This window comes from Rattus norvegicus, chromosome 10, assembly GCF_021556685.1.
Source record: "Rattus norvegicus strain SHRSP/BbbUtx chromosome 10, alternate assembly SHRSP_T2T, whole genome shotgun sequence".
Taxonomy (NCBI): Eukaryota; Metazoa; Chordata; class Mammalia; order Rodentia; family Muridae; genus Rattus; species Rattus norvegicus.
The window spans coordinates 33708830-33729195 of record NC_141543.1 but is presented as its reverse complement, the minus strand read 5'-3'; the positions used below and the strand labels follow the sequence as shown (position 1 = coordinate 33729195).

The window sequence follows — 20366 nt, the reverse complement described above, 5'->3', positions numbered from 1 at the left end:
TGTGCCTGGTCCTCCTAGTTTTTAAATTCAGTTTTTATATTGCACATGGAAAAAGAATATAATATTTTCCCGAGCTCTAAAACAGGAGAGAAGAAAAAGGAGAGGCTAGAACATCTGTAGAGATATGATCTTAAGTAGAATAACTTAGCTACCCTTACCTGTATGTCTGAAACCATGGAGAGTGATAGACTCTATAGACTATTTTTGTGTATATAGGCAATGATAGTAAGTTTTAAATAATAAATTATGTCCAATAAAAGATTAACAATAGCTAATAATATAACATTATGGCAAATTATAACAATACATTATAATAGTTATTTAAATTCATGAATGATAATTTCTATAATTTTCTACTCTTAGGTCCAAAGGCAGCTAAAATTGCAGAAGGTGAGATTAGGTTGCTGTATGAGTTGAGAGATGGGGGCAGGGGAGTGGCTATTTCTAATACATGTATGGAATGTACTCATCATGAGGTCAAAAAGTGAATGAAACACACCCTGTCCCTGTAAACTTATGTGTAGTAGGTACAATGGGGAATGAGGATCTCCCCCAAAGGGCAAGATAGGAATGGTGGTGGGGTGTTTTACAGAGCATTTTGTACAAAGGCTTGGAGAAATGGTGGCGAGGAAGAAGGCCCATGGAGAATGGCTAGTAATTTAATTTGGACAGAATATGAAGAGCCCAGTGATAAGAAATGAAAGTTGGCCATGATAAGAAATACCATCCGGAAGTTAGTGGAGAGCAGATCATAAAGATTCCTACAAACCAGGCTTGGTGTTCCTGGGAGGTATTCAGTGGGAAATTTTTATTTCTGTGCTTGATATGACTAGTCTGACCAATGTATCATCAACCAATGAGAGTAGATTAAGAATATGCTTTGAAATGACTTTGGATGTAGACACTAGCATACCAAATTAAAAAAGACGATTTAAAGATTTCAAATACCCCTACCAGCCTACTATCCCCAGAAGAATAGCAAATTTATATATATCCTAGGTATTACCACAGGTAAAATAATTTTGGGAGAGTACTGGATGATGTCTCTGAGTGGAGCTCTCTTGCTTGTCTATTTCTGGAAGAAGTATTTTTAAAACTATTTCATGTTTTGAGTTCAAGACCCTTCTAATCTAGGCCTCCATCTAAATATGATTTTTATTTAGCTAATTGGCCAGTTCTAAGAGCTTTGATCATTGCTCTAATCTAGTGTCCCCTGTTTCATCTCCTAACATTGACATCTTGACCGTGATTTTTGACAAAGACAAGGAACCTCTGCCTACTCATATGGGTATTCATAGCTGACCCAGGTCAGACCATTCCTGCCAAGATACCACCCACATCCCAGCATGATGGATACCTATGGAAAGAGTCATGACGCTCAACTTGTCTCGCACCAGCTTGACAATCATACTCTTCTGCAGTGGGGTGGAGCGGCAACACAGGACAGACCGACAGTACTGAGTCAATTCCAGGAATTTATTTTCCAGCTTTCCCTGGAAAATTGCATTCAGTGTCTTCCCATCAATGACCAGTCCAATTTCAGGAGCCATAGCTCCCAAGTTAACAGATGGCTTCTTAGATGGAATGCAGTACCCACAGAGTTTTCTGGCTGGCTGCTGTGGTTCATGAAATCTCTTTACGTCTTCCAATGCACAGTTGAGGATGGACTCGCAGGTTTCCTGCAGTGTCATGTAATCACGTATTAGTAAACAACCTCGCCTGTTAAAACCATACCCTTACTTTTAGTAAGATAATTATAAAACTCTATCATATAAGTTATTCAGGAATTTTTTCTCTCAGTTCAATGCACATTTCTCTGCAGTATTTGAAGCAGTATTAAGCCATACTAATTTTTGAGACATCAGTGGCTGGAATAGGAGGTAATTAGGAGTAGAAGTGGCTGTTGCAAGATGCCAACTGAGTTGGGCTGGGTATAAGATAAAAATCAGCACTAATATGTTGGTAGACACTGACAATATTTCATGCTGTTATATGAGCAGTTTTCTGTCTCTTCCAGTCCTCCCCAATTCCCCGTTGTGCCTTTACACATTGTGGTAGGTATCCGTAGTCTTGGTTTAGAGTTGAGGAGGTTGAAACAATGAGTAACTTAGTACCTTAGTCAATGTCAGCCAAACAGTAGTGAGGCAGGAGCCTTACTTCTTCAAATGTGGTTTCCTAACTTAAAAAGAAATCTACCACCCTGTGTAGCTCTATGGTGTATTGTACAGAGGTCTTAAGAACTGTGCTATACAGTGTTTTTCATGTTGGTCTGAACTGACCATGAATGTGAAATTCTTACTGGTTCAAAGAGTGTTCTCTGTGATTTTTTTTCTACTTCTTTGAGATGGTCTTTTGATACAGTTCAGGATGGCCTTGAACTTGTGATACTACGCTTTTCAAGTGATTAAAGATGTACTACTATCATGTTAGTTTTATGATTTTTCATAAGTGATGTTATTTTGAAATTCAGAGAGGAAGTTGTTTTTAATTAGCAATTCTTTTCTAACACTTTGAATTATATCAGTGGTAAAATCCAATCACAGTACTAATTGTTCTTCTGGTATCTCTTCAATTCTTGTAAACATCACCTTTGAATAAAGCTTGAGAAGGCAGAAGATAATAATAAAAACAACTTTAATAGCATGTTGTACTTAAATGAACTGTATTTTCCATGTAAGTATGGCATGCATGCATTTCTGTATGGATGTTTGCATACGTGTTGGTGAATGTGTAGGTGTGTGTGCCCGTGCCCTGTGCATGTGGAGGGCAGAGGGATGTCTGTTGCCTGCCGTGATCTTTCTCCACTTTACCAAGGCAAAGTCTCTTCTCACTAAACCTAAAACTTGTCAATTTGGCTAGGCTATCTAGCCAGCTTGCCCTGGAAATTCCCTGCCTTACCCTTCTAAATGCTGGAATTATAGGCATGCTCCATGCCCACTTGTCATGCAGGTTTCAGGGACCTAAACTCTGATCCTGTACTTGTGCTACAAGTACTTTATTCTTTGAGCCATCCCCTGAGCCTATCAGGTTCTTTTATCCATGATAAGGGATGGTATTTCTTTATTAGTCAAAATGCCAAAAATATATTCTAAAAGTAAAGTATTATTCAAATGAGTTAATTTAAATAAAATCATTAAGAGAAGTAGTTCAGGTGATATGTGGATAGATTGGGTAGACTTTGGTAGATTTTGCAAAGTTACTCTTTAAGTGACAGATCTGGGGCAGCTCGATCTACTGTCTAACAATCAGTGGAGTAATTCCTGGAGCAGATACAGCTCATTTTCCTGAGTCTTCCCCTAGGAGATGCTAAATTGCTTGTTGCAGACAGTGGAGGGGCCACAGGAACTGGTTCTGGAGTATAAAGTTTTACCAGAGCATTAATTTAAGAAAGATAATGGGGTGATTCTTGCTGGATGTTGGTTCTAGTTACATAAATTCCTCTGGACTGAACCATACAGTCACTGGAACTGTGATGTTCACAGCTAAACATGAATCCGCTTGTTCTCACATTTTAATCACAATAGTTGTAGTTATTGAATATTTAACATTGTCAGGAGCCTGCAGTAAACAGTGCTGTGGTGATTCCTTCCAGTCATAGACCTAATGACTCTCTCCCAAAGAAGAGAATCTTATAACCCCCCTCAAATAATGCATCTTTCTTCATAGTATAAAAGCCAAACTTCTCTTCTGGGGTCTAGCTCAGCCAGTGAGAGGCCAGCATTCTCTCTCCCACTCTGATTGCTTCCACTCACCTGCCTTTCTGCTCTTCCTTTCCCATGGTATACACTATGTTCCCAGGCTCTCTCTTCCAACTGACCCATGGGTATATTGCTCCTTTTATCCAGGTCTGCTGAATCCCATCCCTGCTCCACTGACAGGGGATACACTCACTTTCCACATTCCTTACTTCATTTTCCATGCCTGCCTCCTGAATACAAACACGATAGCTTGGAAGACATTCATTAGGTTTCATTCTATAATTTCCTGATCCTCACACTTTGCGCAACCTACTCTTGTGGAAAATACTAATTTCTGGCTTTGTTTCTTAAACCTTCTCTCCCATCCCATCATGACATACCCCCATAATGCATTATTCCTTTCAGGATGCTGCTCCATGACATATAAATTGATGTTGAAAGTTTAGCGCTGGGTAATTTCAGTTTACGTGGGACTTTTCTATAGGGGGGTAAATGTTATCCAGCAAGACACTGACAATTGAGTAAACGAGTGCGGTATGTGACTTGCACTAGCCTGGCAAGAGAGCAGAATGCTAGATTTGGTGTCTAGACTAGCAGACTAGCTGGGGTGGGGTGAGCAGTTGGGAGGCCCACTTTCTGTTAAGTAGCAACATCAAAATGACCAATTTACTAAGTATGTGGATGATGGACTATTGGATGATGGGTTGAATGTCTTTCAGATCATCTGAGAACCAAGATCTAAAGAGTTAACTGAGGGGATGCTAAGTATATCAACATTCAATCCCTTTTTGGCCTCACCTGATTCTCTGTGTTAATGGAGTACACGGTGTCAGCCTGATCCAGCAGTTTGCAGGAATGTGCGACATTGACGGCTGTCTCCTGTTTATCTCCTGTCAAAACCCAGAGCTGGATTCCAGCCTCCCGCAGTGCAGCGATGGTATCTGGAACCCCTTCTTGGAGTCGATCTTCAATCCCAGTGGCTCCTGGAAAGACATGGGAGCACAGTATGTCAAGTGTGTGGCAGCTTACTTTCCCCACATCATTACACAGCCATTCATCAATTATGTTTTCTGTATTAGTCTATGCACATTGGATGCAACCAGGAACCAGATAGAGATGATTGGTATGCTGGCTAATTTTATGTCAACTTGACATAGGCTAGAGTCATTTTGGAGAAGGGAACCCCAATTGAGAAGATAACTCTGTAGGATTGGGCTGTAGGCAAACCAATAGGCCATTTTGTTAGTGTTTGATGTGGGTAGGCCTAGCCCAGTATAGCTTATTGTGTGGGTGTGGCTACTTCTGGGCTGGTGCTCCTGGGTTCTATAAGAAAACAGGTTGAACTAGCTATGAGGAGCAAGCCAGTAAACTGACTCCTCCTTGGTCCCTGTATCAGCCCCTACCTCCTGTTTCCTGCCCTATTTGAGTTCCTGACTTGACTTCCTTCAAGGATGAACAATAATGTGGAAGCAGAAGCCAAATAAACCCATTCTTCCTCAGCTTTCTTTCGTTCAAGGTGTTTCATCACAACACTAGCAACCCTAGGGAGGACAATTGCTACCTGTCCAGAACTCGTTATTGGATGAAGGTTTATAATTGAGCTACATGGCAAGAAGATCTGAGTGCTTTGTGAGTGGACACAGCTTCACCTCGAAAGTCAAGGAAAAGTTTTGCTGATGAAAGACCATTTCTGTTCAGACCAGGAAGATCAATGGCAGCGGTAAAGGAACATCCCAGGTAAAGGGACCAATATGTGTGAAGGCCTAGAATTCAAAGCAGGAAATGATTGGAAAGAAGTCAGAAGAAGTGAGAGAGGGAAAGAGAGGGAAAGGGGTTTTGGGGTCGTGTCAGGGCCTTGAGGGATATGCGGTTCATTTGGGTGCAAAGAAATCCATTAAAGGGCATTAAGTTGGGGAGGGACAGGATCAGGTGTGTCTTTTCAGATCATTCTAGAAAATGGATTGGAAATTAAATAGTCCAGATAAGAGATTCTCAGGGACTAAATAGGAATGCAGAGGAGACCTGGTGGTGGTGTGTACTGACCCAAGGTAGTAAGTATTGAAGAGACGAGACATAAACTTGCTCTGGCACAGATCAGAGCAGACTTAATAGGGACTCCCATTTGTTTTTGCTACTATTCATGGTGCAGTTTAGACACGCAGGTGCCATCATTTGTGGATGATCTAGAGCTTTGTCTCAACCCTGATGAATATATACCCACATATTAGATAGTTACTAAATGCTTAATCAAAACTCAATCTGCATTTAGAATGAGATTCATTCTGAATCACACGCTAATGGCTAACCATTTCACTTAGAGTAGAAGCAGAGGTTTTGTCTCTTTGAACAATCCAGAGTGCTGAAGTGTTGGCAAAGCAGTTACATTGGCTGCATATTGAAAAAAAAAAAAAAAGAACTTGTATTTTGAGATGTAATGTGAAGGCCGCAAAGCATTTTTGGCAGTCATGGGGTTCTGCCTTTGAGTCACATTTCCCAGCCACCTTGAGGTGAAAAAAAGGGACCAATTTCTCTTCAAATGTGCCTGTTTTGTATTTCAGGTACAAATACATAGGTAAACAACTCTATGGGCAGTGATGGTTTAAATATCATCTTTCTCTGTGAGGTTTAGCCTGCAAGGTGAGCTCAGGAAATCGATTTACCGTACAGGGAGACTGTGTGGAAGGAAGAGGAAAAACACATTTATTTGTGTGAAAGAGAAAATGAAACAGGAAGGTTGTGAACGCCTCTCCTAGACAGGGAAGCTGACAGGCTTTGACAAGTGAGTCATTCAGTAGAGCCAGCTGATGAATATCATGCTGCAGCTGAGACTTGGTGCTACCCTGAAGCCACAGACATATCCAGGAGGTGAGAGAGTGGTGGGAACCCCAGATGAGGTGACTGCCTGTGGCCTTGTATGGAGGGTAGACTGCTCTGGACTAGCGCCTTCTGGTTCTTGTAAAAACGATTCTTGTTTCCAGCTTTAGAAGTGTCAGAGCTTCTGAGGCAGCAAATATAGGTTCCCTGAAGCCAAGACACAAGGCAAGAGGCAGAAGGTGCTAAGGAGTAAAACTTCTGTTTGAAGGCTGTCCGGGTAATCTGCTGCTACGTGTCAAGGTCTCACCATCTTGTTGCAATGAAAGATGGCTTTTGGCTTAGTGGCCAGTGCACACCCCTAATTCGTTCTTGTTGGGGGTCTGTGCAAAAATCCTCTAAACCTAAACTCCTTCCTGCTTCTTCTCTTCTGTCCTAGTGGCCTCAGAGTGATTAGAGACAAGGGTGTCTCTCCCAAGACAGGAGGAGATTAATTTTCCCAAGCAAAGCTTTTCACTCTTCAACTCTGCAATGCTCTTCTTCCTACAGACATCCAGCCTGTCTTTGAACCAGTCTCTCCTCTTGCCCCTGGATCATCAGCCTATCCTTTATATAGTGGTAGCCCCATGATTTTACTAAAGCACCCCATGAGCACTTGATTTACATGGCCCTTCATTAACTGGGATCCTCTGGCCTCCTATCAGTTCTCCTTTATACTCTGTAGTCCAGCTAAAGCAAATCTCTGGCATTTCCACTTCTCCTCAGACCTTACTTCCTGCCTTTCATTTAGCCTCTGTATTCTGTTATGAGTCTCCCTCCCCTTTTCTGAATAACTTATCTTTTTAGTTAGTGGCCTCTCCAAACCCTCTTGGCCCCAGTGTGAGTTGGTACCTCCTATTTTTCATTCCTACCCAATCTGTACATCTTCTGTCCCAGCTCTTATCACTTCCCATGTGATGGTATGACTGGTATAGTCATCCAGGCTGGATTCTGAGCTATGAGAATGTGGAGGCTGTGATCCCCATTTCTCACTCCAGCTGCTAAGCCTAGCATGTTACTTCATGCACATGGTAGGTGTACAACCAACATTTGATTGAGCAGAGGAGTTTGCTGTTGGGGAAGAAGCCAAACTCATGGGCGTCTTCTTCCAAAAGGGAGTCCAGGAATCCTCTCAGGACAGGACTGGCTGTTGGCATGGCCCAATTATGCCAAATATCTGGGAAAACCCAGGGAAGGTTCATAATTGAGACAAAATTGTAGCAGCATCAGAATCCTGGCTAAGAGTTCCTTTCTTAACTTGTAGCATTCCTCTCTCTGTTTTTACTGTAGTGATGTCTTATTTTTAGCTACCGAGTAAAGTGAGGCGATTCTCCAGGTGCTGGGCTGTCTCCATTAGAAGCTCCTCTCGGTTGTCAAGGGATGCCTCAGCCTCACGCCGGAAACTGGCCCACCTCTGGAAGTCCTCTTCATTTACAACCTATGAGACAGAAGAGGATTATCAGTAACCTTGAATGGATCAGCAAATGGAATTCTTCCTTGTTACTGATATGCTGGCCTCCTGTAAGCCTGTAGACTTCACAGAATTGGGCATGGAATTCTCCACAGTGATATTTTGAATGCATAAGTTGATGAAAGATTAAACCTTAGATAGCCTTATGCCCAGAATATGGATAATATGAAGTTGATGGGTTATTGTGGTGGTAGAGAGGTAGGGCAATTCCAGGAGAAGTTAAGGTGAGGGGTTGGAGGGGGTGAACATGGTCAAAATATATTGTATGAAATTATCAAGGAATTAATAAAAATATTTAAAAGGACACATGGAGTCATGAGGAAGAGAAAATGGAAGTACTATGAAGGAGCAATGAACTTGACCCCATTTCTGATCCAGTACTGCACCGAGAAAGCAGCAGCCATATTTTCCGTGGCTTGTAGACCAAATATACAGACATGAAGTCTTTTTACTTTGGAGTCTCAGAGAACCTTTGGCCCACCATGTTAAACGTATACATTCTCTTTTTATAAATGATTTTTTATACAAGCACCAAATATTAATTGAGTCCTTCTGTGTGGCACAATAGGAAAAATCAAGGGTACATAGGTCTTTTTTGTTTGTTTGTTTTGAGACAGGACCTCATAATGTAGGCTTGGCTGGCTTGGAACTCTTACCTGCCCCTGCCTCCTAAGAGCTAGGATTAAAGGCCTACGCTACCATTCTGGGCCATGTACAACAGGAGACACAATAGGCACAGACTTATGGAAAACAGACAGTGCTGAGGGTATAGTTATCCTGTAATAAGCTATCCCAAAGACGCATCAAAAAGTAGTAAGATTGGGACTTGTACCTAGATAGACCTGTTTTTTTTTTTTCCAATGTGGAGAGGTTTAATGAAAGGACAAGACAAGAGAGAGGGACAAGAGAGGAAGAGAGAGAGAGAAAGAGAGAGAGAGAGAGAGAGAGAGAGAGAGAGAGAGAGAGAGAGAGAGAAGAAAAAGAGTAGAAGACGAGGCTGGCCATGAGCACGTGGAAAGAAGGGGGAAGGGGAACAGGGAGAGAAGGGACAAAGGAGGAAGAGGGCAAGAGTAAGAGCTGGACCTGGTTTTAAAGTGAGTATATTTAATCTCTATGAATCAGATAGGCAGCTCTGGGAGTCTGTGGAAGGGAAGCTGATTCTGGCTACCTAAAAATGTATGAGCATCATGGCATTCCTACCAGATATTACATATCTCATCAGACGCTTTTGCTCTGTCCCCCCTTCCTACCTCTTTTGTAGGGGCTGCAAAGTCAAGTATCTGAGAGCAAGAGATGAGGGGTTTGTATGGCCACGTCAGAGCCAAGGGTAAAGCAATAGCTAATGGTGGGGCTGCTAGGCAAGATCAGAACACAGCTGAACACATCTTCATCACAGGGGTCAGCTGCTACATAGTTATGCAAATTGGTGCCATCAATGAAGACTCAGATTCTCAAGAGAAACGAGAAAGCTAGGTTTCATTCATGTGAACACACACATACACATACACACCCTCTCCAAATTTTAATGTAGACAAATAATTCAAAAATTAAAAGACCACTTTGAAGATAAAATTTATGAATGGGATCAAGACACCTTGAGTACATGCATGAAATTTTCAAAGAATAAATATAAATAAATAAATAAATAAATAAATAAATAAATACCTTTATGAAGTGCAGGTCACCCATTACAGATACAATGAAGATAGAGAATGGTTAAAGGCACAGATATGTAGTTTTCTGTTCAGATTTCTGCCTCAGCAAAATTGTCACAATTATAGATTTTGGTCTTGAGTCAGATAGTTAAATCTAACCAGGTGTGATGTAGAACCATAATCCCAGTGACTTAGGAAGTTGAAGCAGATGATCACAAGTTCAAGGCTTGCCTGGACAACTCAGTGAGATTTTGCTCCAAAAAGCTACTAAGAATATAATTACCACCACCAAGCAAAGGCCTAGTGGTGGAGTCCTTATTTAATATATGTGCATGGTCCTAGAGTTAATAGCCAAGAATGTTAACTTTGAAACAATAAAAGAAACCAGAAGTTTTTTATAAAGAAAGTAAGAAACAAAGGAAGGAAGGAAGGAAGGAAGGGAAGAAGGAGAGAAGGAAGGAAGGAAAAAAGAAAAGAAGGAAGGAAGAACAGTTGGGGAGGTGAATCAGTCAGTAAAGTGCTTGCCATGTAACTTGAAGACCTGCTTCTTGTAAGCTCAGTTCTGTGGAGGCTCCAGAGACTGGAGGGATTCCTGGGGCTTGGTGGCCATTCTGTGCAGCTCCAGGTTCAGTGAGAGACTATGTCTCAAAATAAGTTTGGAGTGAATGAGGTAAATGTTGACGTCTGTCTGTCTGTCTGTCTGTCTGTCTGTCTGTCTCTCTCTCTCTCTCACACACACACACACACACACACACACACACACACACACACACACACACACACAGACTGAGGTGAAGGCCACTCAGCTACGCTAACATCTGGGGCACGCCAGCAGGCCGATCAGTTCTCACCTTCTTAGCAATGCACAGGGTTCGAAGGCCATCTCTTGCATACAAGTCCAGATGTTTTTGGGTCCGGGCTCGGATTCTCTTCAGCTTCTTTTCCACATCAATATCATTCCCTGTCAAATAGTTGTTGTTTCCCCATGAAGCCATGGGCAAATGCTCAGGGAGCTTCACCCTCAACTTCCTGGAGTCTTTCTGGTTAACTACAACAGTCTTAAAAGAGGAGTCCCCTTTCTAGCCCTCCCTAGGAACGAGGAAGAGATCTTCTGATGACAGACTGCCTTGGAAAATGATAATTCTATGAGTCTCCACGCTGTCTGCTTCTTAGAGCTTTTCTTCAAAAGCCTGGCTGGGAAAAGTGCTACTTAAGGAAGGGAGGTAATCTAAGAGATTGTTCAAATACATCTGCTTACAAGGGAACCGCCTAGAAAGTTAATACAACGATATGCTAACATCAGGTGGAGGGTCAGGGGCTAGGAACTTCTGTGTTTTTGGTACCCAAGGTAGATTTTCAGTATCTAGCCTTGTCTGGAGAGCTCCCCAACTTTGCAAACTCTTCTCTGAAACTTAGACAACCCATCATCCTCCCTGTCATCTACAGTAGTTCTTGTCAAGCTCAGTTCCAAGACAGCTGCAAACCTGGATCTCATTAGCAGACTTCTTCAGTGCATTGGGTTTGCTGACTTAGGCTTTTTTTCAATATGAAGGATGGTGTTAGGAAAAAAAATAGCTTTCACATTTTCTGTAACTCTAGTGTGAAAAATACCTCACTTCCTTGTTCAAAAATCCCTGTGTTAAAGTTCCACATAGCTTATTTCTTTCCAAAGAAATAAGATTTATTTTATTTTCTCTATTAGATAGTAAGAATAGTCTAGTAGTCTAACCAGCTGGGATGGTTGGGGACAGGACCTGACACTGTCCTTTCGTCATCCAAACTGTGATAGGCATCAGTTATCAATTACAGCGCTCTGTAAATCTGAGCAATGAAGTCTTTAGAATCCCTTACCAGTGCTGGACAGAGGTTTTAGAGAGATCCTCAGGAATGAAAAGAATTTGAGCACCACACCCATTCCTTTAGACCATGCCAAGCTAAAGATAGTTTCTAATAGTGCCCTAAGTACAAGGAAGTCCAATAAGTATATCTTTGTCCAATATAAACATCTTTTCACATATTATTTCCTCATTGATCAAATGACCTAAGTACAGTGTTCATGTAAGCAACGCCAAATTGAGCCATCCCTTTTGAAGCTCACCCTTGTGAGCCCTTTGGTTTTCTCCCATCAGGTTGCCAGGAACCTCACAGTCAAACTGAATGATCAAGCATCATTGATACACTAAACTTGATCTTATCTCTCTCCTCCCTTTCAAAATGTTCCCTCTCTCTCCTAAGGCAGTAACACTGTGATTGTGGTTTTTATTGGCAGCCTCTCCAACCCATTTCTGCAATCAGGTGAAGACGGAATAAATAAACATCTCCAGGGCAACGTGGCTCCGTTGCCCAGGGTGCTATGGCTTCCCCAGTCAGCTCCGAAGCACTTGTCTGCCAGAGTCCGAGGCTGAAGAGAACTAATTAGCTCCCTTCTCATTCTAAACACTAATCAGTCCCCATGAACCTCTTGGCTGTGATCCACAGCTGATAAGGCAGGAGGCTCGGGCTGCCTGGGCAATTCTGAAGCTTGGCTGGGATCCAGTATCCAGGGAGAATCATAACCCTATCACTGTCTTCTCCTTGTTAGCAACCAGGATGCGGTTGCACACCAATTCATGCTTCTCCAAAATTGGACACGGATACGCAGGGACTCTGGAACTTTTTTCTGGCCCTGTACAAGTTTATGAAAACCCATCTTGGTGGGGGTGGGCACTGGGGAAAATGATAATATAGAGAGATACTTGAGGGACTGCAATGCGCTCTAGGATGTGACTAATGGATGTTTTGGTAGCAAGAAACCTGGATATGGGCATGACTAATGAATATTTTAGTGAATGTAGAAACCTGCAAACTGGGAAATGCGAAGATAAAATGGCTTCTCTTATAAAACACTCTACAGAGTCTTGAACGTATTAATGAACACCTCAGTTCTCTAAGTCTAGGTAATGGATAATTCAGTGTATTCTAAAGACTTTGTTTTGAGAGTATCTCATGGGCTTGGGTCCCATTGGGACATTAGAGTAAGTGACTTTTAACTTGGGCTCCTTGTCACCTTTCCATATTGCCTCTAGGACTTGTGTTTCTGGGCCCGATAATGGTAACTCACCACAGGCTGGATCTTCCAGCAGGTCCATGATAACTGAGTCCGCACCCTTGGTGTAGACGACGATCTCGCCTGTCAGTGGGTGCCTCACCACTACTGACATTCTCTTCCGGACAGAGTCAAAGCCCAGGGTGAAAAGGAGGTCAAAAGTGAGGCAGATGCCCTGGGGCAGACGCACAGTCACCTGCTCAGGTGTCCTAGACACTAGTGTGAAACTGTAGGCCCGGGCTGCATGGACTAGGGCTGCCTCATCAGGGCTTTCAGCCTCGTAGCACAGCTCTGGTCCATCAAGGCTGAGAGCTGGGGCCTCCAGACCCTCCTCCAGAGAAGTGCCTGATTCAGACCCCAGGTTGTCACCCTGTTCCCACGTGCTGCTCCTGTAGCCACCGTCAGTGGAGCAGTCCCCGCTGCACACAGATGCATCATCTTTCTCATCGGCGTCTATGGTGGGCACATTGGGCCCCAGACTTTCTCCTAGATCTGTGTCAGAGGGAGCTGTGGATGAGAATGATTGGCTGAGACTCAAAAGCTTCAGCCTCTGGAAGAGATGTTGAATCTTTTCTAAGGAAGTCCCCAGAGCCTTGTTGGCTGGTGGAGTGGTGACCTGTGGTTGAGGGAGGAAAGTACAATATTACTCCAAGCATGCAAGCTGTCTTATACAGAACATGAAAGTCATTCTGCCATCAGAGCATTATTTGGGTCTTCTGTGGTCATAGACCTGTAGCATGGTCACACACAGGCCCATGTGTTCTGTGGATCTCAGCCTTCCCACCCATACAAAGAGAGCATTAATGCAGATGTTTCTTTTCTTTCTAGGTGTGGCCAGGGCTCATATTTGTATAGTTTCCAAACATCCCACTCTGGTCGTGGTGGAAAGGAAGAAAGGGGTTGAAAGCGAGTCTCTCTACAGCACTCTTTCTCCCAACTCATCATATGGTAAGCTGCTTTCTCTTCGTGTGAATCATTACATTCAATTTTCCCTGAAATTCCATGGGCTACCGAGAGTATGGGTGTGGAAAGCAGGCACCCAGATGTTGAAGAGATTTGCCAGGACACCTCAGTGTTTTGGTAATAAAGTTGGGACTCAGTCCTGAGTCTGGGTCCAGCAATTAGCTTGGAGCTATGTGTTAGTGCCAGCCCTCTCATTAACTTGAAAACCGAAGTTGGACAGCAGCTTTCCTAAAATAGTTCTTCTCAAAAACAGTTGCTTGCTCAGATTGTGCTATCTGCCTCCTCTATATCACAGAAAATGTTTGATCATGAGGGTATTTTTCTGGGTGGTTTGAAAGCTTGGTATAACGAGAAGTTATAGTTTAACAAATCCCATTTTCTTGGTTTTATAGCCACAAGTTTGCACCAAATCATTGTTGTTTTTTGGGTTTTTTTTTTTGACTTTTTATTGGTTCTTTGAGAATTCCACTTCATGCACCCTAATCCCACTCACCTTCCCTTCTCCTCATATCCACCCTCCACCCTTGCAACCTCCTCCACAATAGAGAAAAAACAAATCTCATTGTGGAAGCTATAGTGGGTCACAGTGTGTCTCACACCGTACCATTTTGCCCACGCTTCTTTGCTTGCAAATGTTCATTGCAATGACTTGTTGGTTTGGTACAAGGCTTCTGGCTTCTGCTACTCTATCAACACTGGAACCTCACTGGGACTCCTCTCAGGTATCCTATGATTGCCCTGTGTCATGGAGATTCTGCAGCTATGATCTGTAGGACCAGTCCCTTCATGTACTCCATCAGTTCATCGATGGGGTAGATGTTGAGGTGAACCAATTCAAAGCCCTGGATCTGGGCCTGAGAGAGAGGATTAGGCCAGCTCCACCACTCTCATGATCTAGGATTCAGTTCTCCTGCCTACCCATAGTTTTTGACAGATAAGAGAGGGGAGAAGAGCATCTCTCTCTTATCTGTGCCATTGCCCAGAAGACAAGAGGCAGGGGTCGCTCTCCCACTCACATCCTTGAAGCTGGCTCACCCTCAACCTCCACACCCAGACCAAGCTCTACTGAGATACTTAGATGAGAAACAGGTTCAGCAATTCTGCTTTCATGACCCCACTGGGGCCAACTTTTCTGCCCAATACCAGTGTTAAGGGCAAAAGGGAGGGGAGATCTCTCCCTCTCTGACACCACTACATAGCAGAGGAGAGGCAGGGCTGGATCTCCCACACTCAAGTCTTTGGGGCTGGTTTACCTGTAGTCCCCACTTTCAGGGTTAGTTCTACTGTACTGCCCAAGTGAGGTATAGGGCCCGTTCTCCCGAGTGCTACAGCAGGTGAGGGGCAGGGTTAGATCTCCCACTTTGATAACCTAGGGGCCAGGTCTTCTGTCTGCTACCGATGGAAAGGGGCAAGAGGGCTCTTCTCTCCTTCTCTATGTTACTGCACAGCAGGCAAGTAGCAGGGCCAGCTCTCCCATACTCACACCAGCAGGCTGGCTCACCTGCACCCCTGCCATCAGGTTCTACTGTGCTACCCATATGAAGTGCAGGGCCTGGTCTTCCAACTGCTGCTGCTGCTGAGGGGCAGGGACAGCTCTTCTGCTCTCAGGACCCCAGGGCTAGTAGCTCTTCCAAGATGCCCAATCAAGGAGTGGAGCCAGTTCTGCAGCTCTCAGATATCAACATGTCCCTAGGCAGCAGACCAGAGATGTCCACCTGGCCTTTGGTGATAACAGATCCTTGCTGCTTCAGGGTCATGGACTCAGTCAAACATGGCCCCCAGTGGCAGCACAGGCTAGGACCCCACCATGGTCCCAGGTGGCATCACCAGGGTGTTCCTCACTACCCTTGAATCTCCAGTTTTTTCTCTCTTCATTGTACCCATCTCCTTCGCTTTCTCAACCACTTACATGCTCCTCTTAGAGGTGCTTGAGGTCTGAGTGTCTGGAGTCATTTCAGGAATATTATGCCTCACTTGTGAATTTTGGTGCCAGACAAGGGTCATCTCTGGCATGGTCTGCTCCCCCATTCCCACACAAGATGGTTCAGGGTCTGACTGATGGTCATTTCCCCATGGCACTGGTCTGGTGGTCATCTCAGGCTCCCTTCTCGCTTGCCTGACCTAGTGGCCTCATGTGAGGCTTATCTGTCTGAGGCTTACTCCCACCTAGGGCCCTCAGTCCCAGATGGGGTTCTTCTAGTCTCAAACTTGCTTCTGTTCTTTGGAGCTGTATGGATCCGCATGGCTGCAGACTGGTGGTCATCTCAGGCTTGCTTTTTCCCCCATACAATTGTTAGGCTTACTAATCATTCAGATGTTCAGAACTCCTCTCTGCCACCCACAGATGCACATATGACACAGCAGCCATGCCTGCAATGCTTCTAGTGGCAGACAAATCATCAGTCTTATCACTGACTTGCAGGGATCTTGGCTGGGTCTATAGATAACTGGAGACCCGTATACCCTCAGAAGTTTTCATTGTTTAACTCTATATAGACAACCACATTTCTGCATTGTTTCCAAGGCAAGCACATAACACACAAGCTAATTAGTTTTAACCCCTATATAAAAGCAGATTCCAGTATGATATGATATCATTGGGAACCACAGTAGAGTCCACATGTGGTTCTACCATGTGTTAATCATGCTTTCTAAGTTAAGTTACTTAAGACCTGAGACTTCACTTGTTAAATCCAAATTTCAGGGTTGTAAATAATATAGAGAAAGTAGTTAGCATGGGACCTGGCACACAATCAAATGTTCAATAACTCTTTACTCAGTATCTGCCCCACAGTTGGATAGACAGAGGTTGAAGGTTACACAAACAGCTACTGTGTAACTTTCCCCATTTAATTTACAATCAGGGAAACAGACCTAGGAAGATTACAGGAAAGATCCAACGTTCACAGTGATGGGCTGATTGATGCTACAGCTAGTGCCAAAGAGTTGTGTCTTTCTGATCAGGGGTTTCCCCTCTCCCATCTGCCTTTCCCCCAACTCTCAACCATCATTGGACCTTACCCTCTTTCTGGGCTCAGTGGTTGTGGACACCATGACAGAGTTGCAGATGGTTAAGGCGAGAAAGAAGTCAGCAATGGAGGCAGTGGTGGAGTGCGAAGGCTTGGCAGGTCTGGTATCCAAGGTCTCTAGCCACAGGGCAGCGTCTCGCACCTTACTCAGGAGGTTTTTGTCAGGAGTCACATCTTTTTCCTGGAAGAAAAAGAAGCCCCTAGTGAAGTCTTTTCCTGAAAGGACTGGGAAGGGAGGTCCCTCCCAGCAGGCTCCGTCTAGGGTAAGGATGACACCATCATCCCTGTAGTCTTGCATCCAGCACATTCCTCCCCTTCTGCTGAACTGACCACCGCTCATTTTTAATTCAATCTTTCATTGTCAATCTGTGGAACCATCAGTCACGAGGCCCCAATATTTCTTCTCATCTGCCATCTTCTTATCACTTGATCCTTCCTCCTCTTGCTTCCAGTAGAGCCTGGGCCCTCCTGTCCTCACCTGAATATTTTTGCACCAACTTTATACTAGTAATGCTGCCACTGGGCTCTTTCAGCTCTTCTCACCCTGCACATGCACATGTGGTATGCCATGTTCCTAAGATACCACTTTCTCCCTGCAACTTCTGGCTTCTAGAAAGATCTCCAGATCATCACCATCAGCACTGCCAACTCCTCCTGCTTCTATACCTCTTCACAAATTTTACCTCTGGCAGACCCTAGAGGTATCGGTTGCAATCTGGACACACAATCTCCTTCTATGCTTCCGGTCACATCAACAGAAGAATCCTTTCCCACGCATCAGAGTCTCACCTAGAGCTTAGTGACCGCAGAAGTGCCAGGTGCCTGTTAGGCTCTATTCAACTCACGGTGATGTCTTCTGGATGACAGAAGCAAGTTCTACCCTGTCAGTGTCCAGAGGTACAGGCTGTAAGGCAGAGGAGGGAAGTAGGCCAAGGCACAGCCGAGTTCATTATGGGATGGAAGGTGCTGTTGACCTGGCAAGCCATACTAAACGGTGCTGCCAGCTTTGCTTAGCAAAATGCTCCAAGGCCCTTTTGCCAAGAATCCTGACTCTTTAGGAGGAAGCAGAGATGACAAGTGACCCGTTTTCTCTCTTGCTTCTTTTTGAACTTTCTGAGCCGAAGCTGATCCACAGTTCTGCAATTTTTCACGTTTCTGTAGAACGTTCCATTTGAACTGTCACTCTGGAATAGGTGCTATCCATCTTCTCTGCATTTGAATATTGTACTTCTAAAAGCAGTTCACATTTGTGAAGTGCTTTCCACCTTCCCAAGCTCAGGGCATTTATGTGACACCTATCAGATTGTCTCAGGTTCAGGTGCAGATGTATGTAATCCTCTCTCAACCAAAGCCCAGAGATATGGGCTGATTTAATCACTGGCTTTTAGCTAGACAGGGTGAAGCTCAATTTACATATGGGATCCCTGTGCAACAGGTGCAGCATCTTTTTCCCCTGGGGTTATGGCACAGGGGGTTGGTTCATTAGTACTCTGTCTAAAGTTCTGTAGTCAGATTAGCCAATACTGTCTAAACACTGAGCCAGTTTATCTTGATAATGAGAGCTCCTGTTCATGCAGTGTTTCATATGTTCCTAGTACACCCACCATTTAATGCATCTCTGCAATTGGTGTTGCCATTGTCTTGGTGCTGTTACCTCTAACTTTAGATTAGGAAACTCATGCCTAGCAAAGTGTAATGCCTCATGGAAAATCTCACAATAAGCAGAAGGTATTTTCTCAGTTGACTCTTGGTAGCTTGACTCTAGAATATCTCATCACTCCTATACGTTAGGAGGGAGTAGTAGCCTTTGGGATTTTGTGAGAGACGGAGCCTTGAGTGTCTGCCATCCCAGATGTCATGGACTGGCTCAAATATCAAACCTGAGTTCTTAGCACTTTGGGAGACCATGCGAATGTTCCTCTTCCTGAAAATGGATTTTTTTGTGGGTGGGGAAGGGTGCATGAATGGGATTCTAAAACTTTGCACAAACATTCAGAAGTGGGAAGAAAGTTCAGAGGCCATCAACGTTCAATCCTCTATTTCCCTGCAGAGAGGCCAGAATTATATAGCAGGTACTTTTTCCTTGTTCAGGTATTCTAGAGTCTATAAGTGCCGTGCGGATGATGGCTTGTGCTTGAGGTGTTTTCTGGAGTTAGGCACATGCAGAGTGTTGAATGAGTCCTTTCTAGAGTACTGTGCTTGCTCACCGCCGATGAGCTCTTGACTCTTTCTGTTCTTGTTGTTCACTTTATTTTGAGCGTGTGTCCATGTGTGGGGGGTACCGTGAATAGAGGTCAGGGGACAATGTCTGGAAGTTCGTTCTCTCTTTCCACTATGTGGCTCCCGAGAATCAGACTGCTTAGACCAGCATGCGAGGTGGCAGACAATTTTTCCTGCTTTGCCATTTCACTGGCCCTTGACATTTCTTTATTAGAACTGCTTTTTAAATTGCTTCTAAATTATATGGTGCTGTGTTATAAAAGGCTTCTGCAGGTGTTGGAAGATATGGCAATCAACTTTTACCTAGTCACCAGACCAGCCGCTGCCCCTCAAGTCTCTTCAGAGTGCTATTTGCTCCGGCCCACTCTTTTTCTATGGGGTCTATTAGCATTTGGGAAGTTAGCCCTTAAAACACAGAAGAAAAGGCAGCTCCTTCCCCCAGGGGTGGTAATTTTGAAGGAAAAGAAACAGGAGGCCATTTACAGGTTTTTTTTTTTTTTTGAGCCAGAACTCTGTGGTATCCAGACTCTCAATTGGTTGGTTTCCTTCTATTGTTAGTCAGCTGGAGCATACAGGTCTTTCGTGAGCTCAGGGCCCATATGAAGGGAAGCTGTATCACGAGGTTACCTTTACTGATATTCGATACATACCAAGTCCTTTGTGAAGTACCCTCATCTTATATCATCTCTATCATTTTCTGTTTTGATTATGAGGCAAAGGAGGCTCATGATCTCCGATCCTGTCCCAGGATCCCAAAGTTCCTTATCCATAAACCTGACCTCTTTTTTTTTTTATTAACTTGAATATTTCTTATATACATTTCAAGTGTTATTCCCTTTCCCGGTTTCCGGACAAACATCACCCTCCCCCCTCCCCTTCCTTATGGGTGTTCCCCTCCCAACCCTCCCCCCATTGCCGCCCTCCCCCCATAGTCTAGTTCACTGGGGTTTCAGTCTTAGCAGGACTCAGGGCTTCCCCTTCCACTGGTGCTCTTACTAGGATATTCATTGCTACCTATGGGGTCAGAGTCCAGGGTCAGTCCATGTATAGTCTTTAGGTAGTGGCTTAGTCCCTGGAAGCTCTGGTTGCTTGACATTGTTGTACTTTTGGGGTCTCGAGCCCCTTCAAGCTCTTCCAGTTCTTTCTCTGATTCCTTCAACGGGGGACCTATTCTCAGTTCAGTGGTTTGCTGCTGGCATTCGCCTCTGTATTTGCTGTATTCTGGCTGTGTCTCTCAGGAGCGATCTACATCCGGCTCCTGTCGGTCTGCACTTCTTTGCTTCATCCATCTTGTCTAATTGGGTGGCTGTATATGTATGGGCCACATGTGGGGCAGGCTCTGAATGGGTGTTCCTTAAGTCTCTGTTTTAATCTTTGCCTCTCCCTTCCCTGCCA

General features: G+C 44.1%; 1 protein-coding gene and 1 pseudogene across 8 annotated transcripts in view; both read right to left on the bottom strand.

Annotated features, from left to right (window-relative positions):
• Nucleotides 1-20366, bottom strand: part of Atp10b (ATPase phospholipid transporting 10B) — a 330892-nt gene that overhangs the window by 28262 nt on the left and 282264 nt on the right. For all 8 annotated transcript variants that reach the window (XM_087571592.1, XM_087571588.1, XM_087571589.1 and 5 more), the window contains 6 exon segments: nt 16744-16932; nt 12775-13375; nt 10526-10635; nt 7860-7986; nt 4497-4681; nt 1358-1679 (listed from right to left, as the gene is read on the bottom strand). In XM_087571592.1, coding sequence (XP_087427718.1) covers nt 1358-1679; nt 4497-4681; nt 7860-7986; nt 10526-10635; nt 12775-13375; nt 16744-16932 — 1534 coding nt within the window.
• On the bottom strand, nt 16036-16114 carry LOC120095455 (small nucleolar RNA SNORA17; annotated as a pseudogene).